Below are 14,495 nucleotides of genomic sequence, written 5' to 3' on the forward strand. Positions count from 1 at the left end.
TGCAATATATTGAAGAGATTGGAGTAATTTTGGAGCAAGGCAACTGATAGAATTTTAGTTGAAAATTCGGGTTGAAGAAGGTGTTCTTCATTGGGTTGCTGTTGTGAGCATTCTCTAAGTTTCCTTTGATTTCAGCTTATTTTGAGTCCCATAATTTAATCTAGAATACCAAGGGAATAGTAGGGAAGATCTTGTGGTGGTCTGCACAAAGATTTGGAAGAATTAGCAGCTGGAAATCAAGATTTCAACGATTCTTCAAAGGTATGTTTTGAAACCCATTATCTGTTTGAGCATGCTTTCATTTTTGTCAAAATTAATCAATTAGAGTGCTTATCGATCCTCGTCACTTCCGCTACGTGTTGCTACCATCCAGCAGTTAGAGATTATACCAAGATTGCAAATCGACTCAATACAAAGGTAATGAAATTGTAACTATAGAAAATTGAGAACGATTAAATATAGCATGTATAGGTAACTCTTGCTTGACCGATGGAAATAGTGCATTAAATCTTAATAATGTCTTATGTGTGCCGAAAATAACTAATAATTTGATCAGTGTGTCAAGATTTGCATCTGATAATAATGTTTTTATTGAATTTCATGGTGATTTTTGCCTTGTAAAGGACAAGGATTCAGGCAAAACAATCCTGAAGTGGGTGTTTAGAGATGGGTTGTACAATTTTGAAGATACAAAAGTTGGAGTAGGTGAATTGTAGAAAAGAGGGATATTAAAAAGGAAGTAGTTGCTGAAATAAATAGCAACACTGCTGCCTAAATTACATCCAACTGAAGTGCCAATGTAGTAGTGTCCAAAGCTGTTTGGCATAGGCATTTCGGACACCCATCCATTAAAGTTTTAAATTCCATAGTTAGGTTGTAATCTTCCTATTAAAGGTAATGAAGAACTGAATTTTTGTGATTCTTGTTAATTTGGTAAATCCCACTTCTACCTTATCCAAACTCCAAGTCTCATGCAAATGACAAATTTGATCTTGTTTGCACTGACCTTTGGGCCCTGCACATGTTTTATTAACAACCGAATTTCATTACTATATACTATTTCTGGATGATTATAGTAGACACATGAGGATGTACCCGTTAAAATAAAAAGTGATACACTAACAACCTTTCTACACTTTGTCAAGTTAATAGAAACACAATTCCATAAAATTGTAAAGGTCTTATAATCAGATAATGGAGGAGAATATGTCAAGGTGCATCAAATGTGCAAGACTTTGGGAATTTAGTCCTGATTTTCATGCCCATACACCTCAACCCAAAATGATAAGGTTGAACACAAATACCGATAAGTGATTGAAATGGGCCTAACCCTATTGGCTCAAACATCTATGCCTTTCTATTACTGGTGGGATGCATTCATAACCTCCACATTTCTCATAAATGTGCTTCTCTCCACTTATCTTAAAGGTAAATCCCCTATTGAAATTTGGATTCATTAAAAACTTGACTTTTTAGGCCTAAAGATGTTTGGATGTGCCTGCTTCCCATGCCTATAACCATACCAGGATCACAAATTTCAGGCGCACTCTGCTAAATGTGTATATCTCGAACCAAGATCCCAACACAAAGGATACAAGCATGTTGATGCCAAAGGAAGAATCTACATAACAAGGCACGTTGTATTAATGAAGAAGAGTTTTCCTTCAAATCCGGATTTGGTGATCATAAAAACGCTCAAGCCCAAAAAACTCAAGCCCAATCAAATCCTCTACTCGAGAGCCTACACTGGCCCACTCTAGTTAACCCTACCTAACCACATTTTGTTGACCAAACTACCCCTACTCCAGTCTATAACGACCAGACTGATAGGACCATTGTTGTTCATTCCTCTCCTTCACCGATAAGCCCATCATCTCCATTCCCCAATCCTTCCAGCTCAACTTCAAATCCAATTGAATCAACCAACCCAACTTCAGGTCCTGATCCAGCTAACTATTATCCACCAACAACCCCATATGCCTCACATCCCCATATCCAGTCTCATCAAACCGATGTGTCGTTTGCGTCTCCTAACACCACTGTGCCCCATCAACCACCGATCACACAGTCAACACATTTGATGATCACCCATGTCAAAGCGGGTATTTTCAAACCTAAAGCATAGATGTCAAAGGTACATTTGACTGGTAAAAAACAGAAACAACAAGAGTGAAGGATGCTCTTAAAACTCCTCAGTAGATAAAAGCAATGGATTGTAAGTACTCTGCCCTAATTAAAAAACCATACTTGACATCGTGTTCCTCCTTTTCCCTCTTACAATGTTATTGGCAACAAGTGGATCTACATAATCAAATGTCGAGCTAATGGCTCAATCTAGCGATATAAAGCTCAATTAGTTGCAAAAGGGTTTCATCAAAACCCAGGGATTGATTTCTTTGAAACCTTCAGTTTAGTAGTCAAAGCCACGGCGATTCGTGTTGTAATAAGCATTGTCGTAACCAATGGATGGTCTTTGAGACAATTATACTTCAACAATGCTTTCCTAAACGGGAAACTTGACGAAGATGTTTGCATGGCATAACCACCAGGATATGTCCATGCTGACTTTCCAAATTATGCCTATAAACTTGACAAAGCAATCTACGGTCTCAAACAAGCTCCACATGTGTGGACAAACACCTTGAAAGATACACTGGTATAATGGGATTTCTAGAATTCTAGGTCAGATACCTCCCTATATATATTCCATTCAATGGGCAATATCCTACTTCTGCTGGTGTAGGTAGATGATGTGATACTAACAGGCAATAATACCTCATTAATGACTCGATTAATTGGTGAGCTGGACAAAACCTTTGCTCTGAAAGACTTAGGTAAGTTAAACTATTTTCTAGGTATACAAGTTCATTATTTGGGATCAAGGCTAGTACTAAATCAAGCAAAATATGTTGATGACGTGCTTGTTAAAACTAAAATAACATCGCTTAAATCTGCATCGTCACCAAGTGCAATGGGGAAATATCTATATCTCGGTGATTGCACACTATTGGATGATCTATTTTTTTATAGAAGCGCTATTGGAGCACTACAGTTCCTTACAAACACCAAACCAGATATTCTACATGATTAACCATCTAAGTCAGTTTATATAACAACCAATGGGCGTTCGTTGGCAAGCTGTGAAACGTGTATTGCGCTATGTTAATGGGACCATAAACTTTGGCCTATTCTTTCAACCAATCTCTAGTTTGGAAGTCACAGCTTATTTAGGTGCTGATTGGGCCTCCAACATTGATGACACAAAATTTGTAGTAGCTTATTGTGTGTTGTTTGGCAACAACCTTGTATCGTAGTCATCCAAAAAGCAAACAGTTGTTGCTCGATCCAACACCAAATCCGAATACTGAGCACTAGCCCATGTCGCAACTGAGGTGACTTGGCTGTTACAATTGCTAAAGGAATTAGGGGTGAATTCAGGGATCAAACCTATAATATGGTGTGATAACTTAAGTGTTTAAGCCTTGACAATCAATCCTGTTTTCCACGCCCGCACGAAACATATCAAAATAGTTGTCTATTTTGTTCGTGATCAAGTACTTTAAAGGCCTTCTTGAAGTTCGTTATGTCCCCAATGGCAAACTAGTTCGCAGATTGCCTCATTAAGGCACTCAACCACACACAGTTCTCATGCCTACGATCCAAACTCGAAATACTTGAAGTATCCACTTGTTTAAAGGGGGATGTTGAAGACAATAATTAACCAAGCAGAGGCAGCAGACCAATCAGTTGCTCAGCTGGCAGGAGCAATGAAGAAAATTCAAATTAGAAGATGAAGGGGAGAAATTTCATAAGGCTTTACAAGCATCGATGACCCATCTTAATGTATAAAAGAAATGTTGGAATTTTCTCAAATTTGAATTCCTCATAAGTTTAACTGCTTGAGCATCGATGACCCATCTTAATTAAATGCTATCGCTTTCACCTTCATTCATCAATAATCAATTACAACCATATTTGGTGGAAAGGTTGAGCAAGATTCCTTCTAGCATGTAGGTCTTGGAAAGTTGAAATAGAGAAGAAAGCAATGTCATCTAATTTGGACTAATAAGTCCAAAGTTTAAACTTTTAATCGTTTCGACTAAAAGTCGAGATCACTCAGTTACATAGTTTTATTAGTATGATTATTGTAAAGAACACAAAAGAATGTATGAAAACAGTTCGTCATATTATCTAAAACATAGAAAAGAATTTGAAGAGAAAGGGCGATTGCAGAAGTTAAACATTATACTTTACATATGTATAATGGAAATCGAAGTGAAAAGAAACTTTAAACAGCAAATATAATCATCATTTCATCTAATTCCACCATTGACCGCTGAGTAATGCAATCCTACACCATATTGTCTTTGAAGAAGTTTCATGATACATATCACCAAAGCATAACCGTGGTCAATCTTATTTCTGCCTACCCATCCAACCATAGATTGGCAATAAGAATGATGTTTATTTAACTTGTAAAGACTTGTCGCATACCCGAAGAACGGGGAGGGAGAGGAGAGAAATTTCTCCTTATTGGCTTAACAAGCACGGAGACAACGGAAATATCGTCGGTCCCACCCCTATTAAAACCTAGAAGTTATATGTTGTAATATTTAAATTGTAACTTATAGAAAGTATTGGATTGAATATTTTTACTATATTTTTCAAATGAATAATGACTATTTTCATTATAAATTTTTTTTTTTATAATGTTTTCTTTAAAATTAAAATTGTATTGGAAATCATTCATCTATTTAATATCTTGAAAATTCTATTTTTGGTCAACAATAAATTAAAATTTTATTTAAAAATAGATAAATGGAAAAATTTTCCCTTGTGAACGCCATTTTCACATAATTAAACCAAGCATTTTGGATTTTGTAGGGATGAAGACTGAAATACAGTTTACCCTTCTCATCCCTTATTCACCTTTGAACAATTTGCCATCAGTCAAACTCTCACTTTTTTTTAATAGTTGCATTCCTACTACTATTATTGTTGTTATTGTTATTATTACCTAATTAGTAGGCTACCTAAATATTGCTCATAATAATAATTAGCTTGTACGATAAAAAGAAAAGGAAAAAAAAAAAAAAAAAAAAAAAAGGGTAAGGCAAAGCTCTCTCAATCTTAGTAGATTAAATATAAAAATCAAAAGTTTTGGTTCTTGTAACAACGTATTAGAAAGACTGAAAATAATGTTACAAATTAAACAACTAATTAACTTTATCGTCGAGGATTTTTCATGTTGTGATATATATATATATATATAATCTAAGGGGCAACAGTTGCTGCCAACGACATTCTGAACAAAGATGTAGGTTTGAGAATAATGGGTCGATCTTGAATGTGTGTTTTGGTACTCAGAAAGTGGGCCACTATCATGACACTTGGTCCAATCACGTGCTTAGCCCATGCCTCCTCTGCTTCTAATTTTGATTTCTTCTTCCTAAACACCTCTGTCGCATCCACTCTATGTATGTTCCACCCTTTCACATTTTGTAAGCGTAGGATTTTCTTCAATTGCCTACATGCCAACTTGCAGCTATTTTCTTTAATCTCCGCTATCCCTTCTTGTAGCAGCTTATTTCGTAAAACTGAATCGTAATGATTATTAGCTTGGTTTCAAATATAAATAAAATAAGTCAACTTGTAGCAAAATGTAAGTACCATTTTGCTATATTTAAAAAAATTTCCATGTATTTTTGTCATTTAAATAAAAATAATTACCTTTGGAATTAGTACATGCCCGAAAGTAACGGTCTAACTCATGCACGCCAATTGCCTTTCTAATCCCACGCGAATAATCCCCATTATTGGGATCGAACAATTCCTGGACCTCCTCCACCAGCCCACTTGCAACCATCTTGTCCACTCGGTCCGACACAAAGGAATGGAGGAGCGGCATTGCAACGTCCACCCACAGCAAGCAACATTCGTATTTGGAATGAAACGTGGAGTAGTCGTCTAGTAGAGCCTCGATGTAGGAGTTGGAGCCGCCGACTATGATGGGGATGCGGCGGCGGCGGACGATGGAGTCGGCGGCAAGGGTGGCCATGTGGCAGAATTTGGAGACGGTGACGTCGAGGTGAGGGGTGGTGGCTATGCCAAGCAAGTGATGGGGGATTCCCCGTTGGTCTTGGGGGCTGATTTTGTTGGTGACGACGTCTAGGCCTTGGTAGAGTTGCATTTTGTCGGAGTTGATTATTTCGGAGTTGGGGAAATGGGTGGCCAGATCAATGGAGAGTTTGGACTTTCCACTCCCTGTGGCTCCCATTACAACTACTACTTTTTCCTTCCCTTTCACTGGATTATCATCTCCCACTCTTCGAGGGTTTAACACTTGAACGTAATCCTGATTTATCATTCCTAAATTACTACGAATCCCTTGCTTGCTCATCAACGCTGGGATTCTCATGCCCATTATCATTGATATATCCCACTGCAACTGCAAATTATTCATTATAATATGAGCATTATTTCCCATATTTGCACAAACACAATGTTGTTTACAGGGATTCTTCAAAAAATAAAAAAAAAAATTGATTTACCAACCAATTCGTTTGCCTTGGACTGGATTATCCACTCATTAAGGTGGATGAATGGGATTGATTCATTGGTTCATCAAATCCTTAATAATTTCATCTTTAAATAATTATAAAAAAAATTAAGTTAAAAAACCATTTAGACAATAACTAGACTGTACCCAATCCCTCTCTTTTTTAATGCACAAAGAAAAAAATTTTAAAAATCATTTTTTGTGAAAAAAACAAAAATTACCATGTGTCATTCTTTTACTTGACAGCTCCTGGACTGCATAGAGATAGGTACAATCTATGTAGTACCTAAGTATGTTTCTTACCATTTTGATACCTATACTTTCAAATGTCTAATTTTAATTTAGTAGTTTCAATAAATATTAAATTTAATTCTACTACTTGTTGATGGTTTATTTTCACTCTAAATTTAGATTATATTTTTTAGAATGAAAATTATTATTATTATTATTATTATGTCAATTTCATAAAGATAATTGATTTTGTAGAACTATATTTAAGATGTATTAAAAATATAAAAATTAAAATTGAATATTTGAAAATACATCATCAAAATTGAACAAAGAAACTAATTTAACAAAAAATTAATTAGTAGTAACGAAGCGTCCTGACCTTAATTGTTTGGGAAAATCAGCTTGAGAGAGGTAAAGCCTTGCTTTGTTTAGTGTTTGGGGAAAGGGAAGCTGAATAAAGATATATACATAAAACGAAAAAATTGAAGATTAAATAATTAAGATCTCCAAGAGAGCGTTCACTCCTCATCAATAGTGCAATATTATTATTGTGGAAACAAATTCGCAGGTTAAATGATTGAATGGGGGCTGTGGTCTATTTATAGGGATTGGGAACTTTGTCAGCTGAGTCAGGCCTGATTGTGGATTGTCCTTTTAATAGTCAACTAAAAAGTTTTTTCTAATATTATTATTAGCATTATGACTGTTTTTTAATTTTTTTTTTTTAAAAAAAACCAACTTATTAATAAATATAACAAAATAACATTTTAAAATATGTTTATGATAAATAGTAATATTTTATTATACTTAAAAATATTTTTAACAGTCTTACAATTTATTCTTAATATTCTCATTATTATTTTTATTTTAAAAGTGAAAAATACATAGCATCTTTAATTGTGAGTGTATCCCATAACCTAAGGATATAGGACTTTAGTATGTTATGTAACATTAACTTTGTGGAATGCGACTTTGATTATTGTCTTTATATGCTTTTCTTTCTTTTTCTTTTTTTTTCGCGTCCGTTTCTAAAAGGTTTTTGTCTCTCCATTTCACATCTCCTGTAATGAGATTTTCCACAGTTTTCCATATTGGAAAAAAATACATATTTGCCCGTCTATTTTTCATTTCATTATTAAGTTTCAAAATATTTCATATTTACTAAATACTCACTTTATTTGTGTAATATCTATTAATTAATTTAAAATAATTATTCAGTATAACTTTATATTTAATTTTAATAATAAACTTAGTTAACTATAATTCTTTAAATTTTTTAAATTATTCATAGACATTACCACCAAAGATGGAAAGTGATTATTTAAGTGAAAAATCAAAGTTAAAAAATGTAAATCTTGAAACTTAGGGAACAAACTGAAAAAAAAAAATTAAATCTCAATGAGAAATTTGTAACACTTTGAAACTTATGGACTAAATTGAAACCAAACTACAGACTAAATATGAAATATTTTGAAACTTAGGGATGAAAATGTATTTTTCCTTTATGTTTTTAATGTGTTATTAAGAGTAATACTTTGTTACAACCGTCTTCATGCATCGATCCCCCTCAATCCAAAGTGAAAAAATTAATTTTTTCTTAAATAGTAAAATTTACAACATGACAGATTGTGATTAGATATTTGAACGAGTTGTACAAAGATAGATGCAATCTGAACGCATCATATTTATTTATTTTTGGAATGGAATTAACATATTTGTAGGTTTCCAGCTGGGCATCAAAATGAAACTGCAATTTAAAGAATAATGAATAAAAATATATGATGCCTCATAAGGCCAGTGTAAAGCTTAAGATTAAAATTGTTCCCTAGTGTGTTGGGTTTGGTCCCCTCCCCTCTTTAAAATATATATTCTCATTAATATGATGATGCCCCAATTGTTGCATTAACTTATGATTTCTTTAGGATGGCAAAAAGTTATACATTCTGATTCCTTAGGTTCCATGTTGGGTCTTAATCTCAAGGACCAATGTTTGATCATGTTTTCGAATCTTTAAGAAACATTATCCCACACATACCTTCATTGCCAACTACATGCCAAACATAAACTTCCATCCCTATTAAACCCTTCTCCTTGCCAAAATATAGGTGGACACAAAAAGAATTATGCAAGGATAGTAGTGTCTAGTTACAAACACTCCGACGTTCAAATTATTAGGGGTGTTCAAATAACCCGACAATCCGAACAACTCAGATGACTCAACCTAAAATGTAAGAGTTGGGTTGAGTTAGTTTTATTCTTGGGTTGGGTTGGGTTGGGTTGAATTTTTCTATTTTTATCGAGTTAAGTTGGATTGTGGGTTGGCTAAGAAAAATTTGGGTTGACCCAACCCAGCTCGGATTATATATATATATATATGTTTAAAGTTTGATTCCGTTGTATTGATTAATTTTTGAATTTTTAATATTTTTCTTTTAAAATTGTTATGATATTTTTTTTATTTAAAGTTTACAATAAATATCATAAATATTTCATATTTAGCATCTTAATTTTATGAGATATTAGTTATTAGTCATGTGTTATATATAAATTTACCTATTTTTCATTAAAAATATAAAAATAAGTTATAATCCGACAATTCAACCCAACTCATCCCAATTTTTAAGGGTTGGGTTGGGTTGGGTTGAAAATTTTATTTGGGTCATTTGGGTAGCCAATCAAACCAACCTGAATTTTCGGGTTGGTCCAAAAAATACCTCAACCGAACCCAACCAAATCCATGTACACCCCTACAAATTATAATCAAGTTTTGTGAGTAACTAGAGGTAATTGACAATTGTATCCGTCTCTTGAATGTCGTACTCTACCTACTTCTACATGGTGGTTCCATAATGTAATGAAAGATTAAAAGTTTACCGACGGTCTAAAATTTCGTTAGAGTTTTTGGTAGGGGTAGTCATTCAAACTGCAAAAACTGAATCGTTTATAAAAATCGAACCGAACCGAAAACTCAATGAAACCGAAAAATTCGGTTCAATCCGGTTTGAAGAAATTTTGAAACCGAATTAATTCGGTTCGGTTCGGTTTCACTTTTGAAAATCGAATTTGAAACTGAACCGAACCGTTTTTAACTAATATATATATTTACTTATTTATTTATATATTTAAAAAAAATAATAAAATCGAACTGCTTTTAATTTAAAGAACAAAATCGAATTTAAAACCGAACCGAACCGAAACACTTTTTAATTAAAAAAGAATATAACATGAATTTTTTAAAAATGCCAAAACCGAATTTGAAACCGAACCGAACCGCATTTCTGTTCGGTTCGATTTCACATTTTAAAAGATTCGGTTCAGTTTAGCTACCAAACTGAACTATTTCCACCCCAAGTTTTTGGTATGGTTTTTTATTGTACTAGTAACGATTGTAATGAATACATAGGATTTACCCACAAAGACTTTCTCTTGGGCTCTTTTTTGTTATATATGGTCGAGCCTTGAGCCATCGATATTGTCTATAGACATTGAGCCTCTATACGTATTTATTTATGTTTCAATTACAAGCAATTTTAGAATCCATCCCTTGCTCCCACTTTGAGATTGTGAAGTATGTGTAGCATTCATTCTTTATATACATATTTCAAAATTAGTCAATAGGTAATTTAGTTATTTTATAATAGGCTTCTTTTGTTTTTGTTTTTTTTTTCTATACACCATCTTGTGCTTATATATTATTTTCAATTCAGGACTTATATGTATAACATTAAAGTATAGTGTACTTTTTTTAAAAACTAAAATTTTAATATATTTATATATAAGATATTCATTTATGCTTTTTAATCTATCAATTTTCTTTTTAATACAGTAGAGTTACATGGATATGATGAGCCTCCACTCTAATAACTATCAAAATTATTTTATCTATATTCTCTTTTATTTGAGTCCATATATACAAATATGCCTTTTTTTGTCGTAATAGCACGTATATATTATATATTTCTTAAAAAGAAAAGATTTATTCACATCAAATCTTATAGGTGGAGTGGAGATCAAGCTTCATACTTTAACGCTTTATATATATATATATATATATATGTTATTGAATGAGACATATTTTGAGAGTAATTTTTAAAATAATCACTTTGGTTCATTACTTTGAAAAGTTATTTTGTTAAAGGAAAAAGAAAGTGATTTTTCAATTATTTGGAATAAGTTTCAAACATGAGAATCATTGGACATTGGGTGTGGAAAGCCTTGTAATAGCTTTTAGTAAAAAGAAATAAAGATTTCGTATTTGACTTGTAGGAAACCATCTCTTTAAGCTTGTCAATCATTCAAATGTTTTAAGTGAAAAAAGGGTTTTTTTTTTTTAAAAAAAAAAAACTATGAGAGAAAAGACCTACGTATATAGTAAGTTTATAAAATATTGTAAAAATAATGGATTTATTTGTTTGTATATTGTTAAATGGGATGATTTTATTAAAGGCAAAATTCGAATAACATGTTCTCCAACATATCTTGTATTATGTCAACAACATATTTTGAGTCATACAAATACATGTTTTGTGTCGTACAGATTCTACCTGAAGATTTTTTTTTTTTGATTTGTTGATACGTGTAGTGTAAATTTGTTGTTTTACTTACTTGTCCTCAGCAACATGTTTTGCAACAGGTCATTATGTTGTTAAACATAATATTACGCCACCTTATTAGTAAGTGTCAGTATGTATTGTAGATTTTTTGGTCAGCTTTCCTATTCTTGTTGAGTACTGTTCTTCCTTCCTTGAAAATCTTTTCAAGGCTGAATCATATATATTGTGGTCTTATTTATTTATTAGGACTAGCCCCTTTATTAGCAAAGTGTGTGCATTGAGAATTTTGAGCTTAGAGATTGTCTAAACCTCAACCTTTATGTACTGTGATTAAAAAAATTCGTACCTCCCTATTGAGGGTTTGAAATGGGTTTTTGATGTTGTATCAAGGGCAGCTCAATTAAAGTTTAGAAAAAGTTTGCTTACGAAGGTGGAGGGAGTTCACACTTAGAGAGAGCCTAAGTATATTGTATCGTGGGATTTCATACAAAGCTCCGAAGAAGTTTTATTGTAGAAGTGAGGGGAGTTCAAACTTAGAAGAGCCTAAGTTGAAATTGAAGAATAAGTTGTACATGAATCGCTGAAGAGAAACTCTATAAGATAAAGTACTTCGCTGTAATGGCTAAACTCTTTAAATAGTGAAGTTTCTTTCCACTTGGCACACTGTCTCCGAATGTAGATGATATTGTACTAAATTGGGTTACTAATCTTTTTATGTTCATCTTCTCCTACTTTTTATAAAGTTTGCATTTATTAGCGTTGGCGTTTGTGAAATCGGTTAAATAGATTTACTTGTTTTTCATACATATTGTAATAAAATAAAATTGGTGTTATTTTGCTGTTCAAAGTAAGAAAAGTAAAAGAAAGAAGGAGGAAAAGGAGTCCTATGACATTAAGAAAATAGATATGCATCATTTCCTCACAATAGTATAGAATGAAGGGACATCACATGAATCCACTTTTATGAGAGAATATTGGTCTTAATCATACAATGGCACAAAAATAGACCAATATAGATACATATGGCCTTTTTTTGTTGGCACAGTCAAGATTATTTACTTTTGCAAATAGGGTCTTCACATCTTTAATTTCATGGGTAATCTTCTTTATTAGCTAAATTTTAAAGATTGAAACAAGTGCATTTTTATTTTTATTTTTTTAACCCCCTTGGAACATTTAGAAAAACTTGGGCTATGATCTAAGAAAATACCAAACTTTTTAATTAGGGCACAAATTTTGGTAAAATTATATGTAGTATGTAAAAATAAAAGAGGTAGTTGCCAGAATAACCATGACTTTTAAAATTTGCAACTATAAAAAAAAATAAAAATAATAAAAAATAAATAAATAAATAAATCTGATTTTTGTTTTTCATGATTATTCTAATTTCTCATTGATGTAACAACATGTATATTAATAGTATATTTGATATATTTTATATTTAGTATATTAGTTGATGATATACCACATATAAAATATATCAATTACACAAAATTATATATCAAATTATATAATTCATATATAAAATTTATTAGTCAAAACAAGTGCTCACGCATTTATTTTATTTTTGGACTTAATTTAAATCGTCATTAGTTTCTTTCTAAGTTATTGTTTTTGTAGTATATTATCAATAACTTATAATGTTACTGAAAGAAAGGTTATCTGACACCCAATGTAATACGTTACATGAAATATTACAACAATTTGAAAGACAATAAGTGAAATGTAGAGAAACACAATAAGTGTTGAAGACAGAAGTCAAATTAAAATGTGAAAGCAATCTGTAAGAATTAGTCAATAACAAACTTTGTAACTGATGGAACGAACACATGCGTAACGGAAGAGAAAACGGATCTAAAGTACTCTAAATAGGTTAATTTCAAAGAATAAGTATGCAATTAAATTAAGAATAAAGGGGAAGTAGATATACAACCTTTATAGTCTTATATCTTCTCCAAGTCAGTTTCAATCTCCTCACAAACGGTTCGTAGACCACCATGAGAGTCTTCCCGACTATTCTCCGACCTTAGAACGGAATGGTGAGATCCGGTGAATGACTAATTTAGAGAGGAAAAGGTTAAGGATTTTTGTGAGAAAATAGGTTAAGATTATCAAATAATCTCATATATTTTCACTTGGCCAAGAGAGCTAAAAATCATAAAACTTTCTCTTTTATAGGTCATAGCATGCAAAACATACAAATTTGAGTTTGATGAGAATTTGACACTAAAAAATCCACTAACTCAAGGTGGGGTTAGTGGGACAAGTGTCTTCAATTGAAGAAAACATTTAGCAATGCAAATGTTGAAATTTCTCACTCAAAATATTGTTGGCTAACTTAGTCAAAGGTCAAAGTTTGACTCTCAAATTCCAAAGTCAACAATTTTGACTTTCATTGCATTTTTTACCTAGTCAACAATTTTGACTTTTACAATTTTAAACAGTTCTATAAAATTAATTTTAATAATTAATTTTAAAATATTAATTAAAAATTAAATTAATTTTAAAATATTAATTAAAAAATTTAATTTGATATTAAATCCAACACTGATCCCAATTAGTATGAATCTCTATTCATAATCTTGATATTTAAATCTTATTTAAATATCTCTTATTTTCTCTCTCTTTATGTTTAATTCACAATTAAACAGTAGGTTAAATATATCGTATATATTTAATGTTTTGCTCTAAAAATTGAATTCGAACACTTCAAATTTGTTCGTCACACTGTTCTAAGGTTTAGTCTGATATAAGCTAGTAGTGGGACGTCATGGACCTACAGATCATGGGCTCCAACGATTCGAGATTAATCAACTAAATTCTTTAACCTAATTAACCATCATTCATTAACTATCAAGTCATTCCACTAAAGCCTAGTAATTGCACTCTCCTCACCATAGATATATTGTGTCCACTCGATATAACCATGATTAGTAAGTCAATCCTTCACAGGTGTTCATAATAATGGTTGGGCCAAAAGTTGTTTTACCCCTAAGATTACATCTTGTACTTTAAGTCCCACTGATCCTCTAATGAATAATTGGTTTGTGATCTAATCACTAAACTGAGTCCCTCTCGGGCCAATGACAGTGTGGGACCCTTTGTTCAAGACCCGAAGTCAGAACTTAAGGGAACAACCTCTCTATTATCCC

The 14,495-nt window shown here is 32.3% G+C and overlaps 1 protein-coding gene and 1 pseudogene across 1 annotated transcript; one reads left to right on the top strand and one right to left on the bottom strand.

The window, feature by feature from the left end:
• Window positions 1–14,495, top strand: part of LOC150035884 (uncharacterized) — a 70,703-nt pseudogene that overhangs the window by 8,633 nt on the left and 47,575 nt on the right.
• On the bottom strand, window positions 5,110–7,361 carry LOC120077564 (adenylate isopentenyltransferase 3, chloroplastic-like). The gene is made up of 3 exons (XM_039031494.2): window positions 7,170–7,361; window positions 5,731–6,448; window positions 5,110–5,597 (listed from the first exon to the last, which is right to left on the bottom strand). The coding sequence occupies exons 2-3, from the start codon at window positions 6,428–6,430 to the stop codon at window positions 5,275–5,277; spliced, it is 1,023 nt and encodes a 340-aa protein (XP_038887422.1). The 5' UTR covers window positions 6,431–6,448; window positions 7,170–7,361; the 3' UTR covers window positions 5,110–5,274.

Source organism: Benincasa hispida, chromosome 5 (genome assembly GCF_027475165.1).
Source record: "Benincasa hispida cultivar pf3 chromosome 5, pf3_genome.v1.1, whole genome shotgun sequence".
NCBI lineage: Eukaryota > Viridiplantae > Streptophyta > Magnoliopsida > Cucurbitales > Cucurbitaceae > Benincasa > Benincasa hispida.

Excerpts from the sequence above, each read along its gene's own strand:
- LOC120077564 (XM_039031494.2), bottom strand. The coding sequence starts at position 6,430 with ATGATAATGGGCATGAGAATCCCAGCGTTGATGAGCAAGCAAGGGATT. Across the intron at positions 5,598-5,730 it reads GGCATGTACTAATTCCAAAG|TTTTACGAAATAAGCTGCTA; the intron begins GTAATTATTTTT and ends ATTACGATTCAG.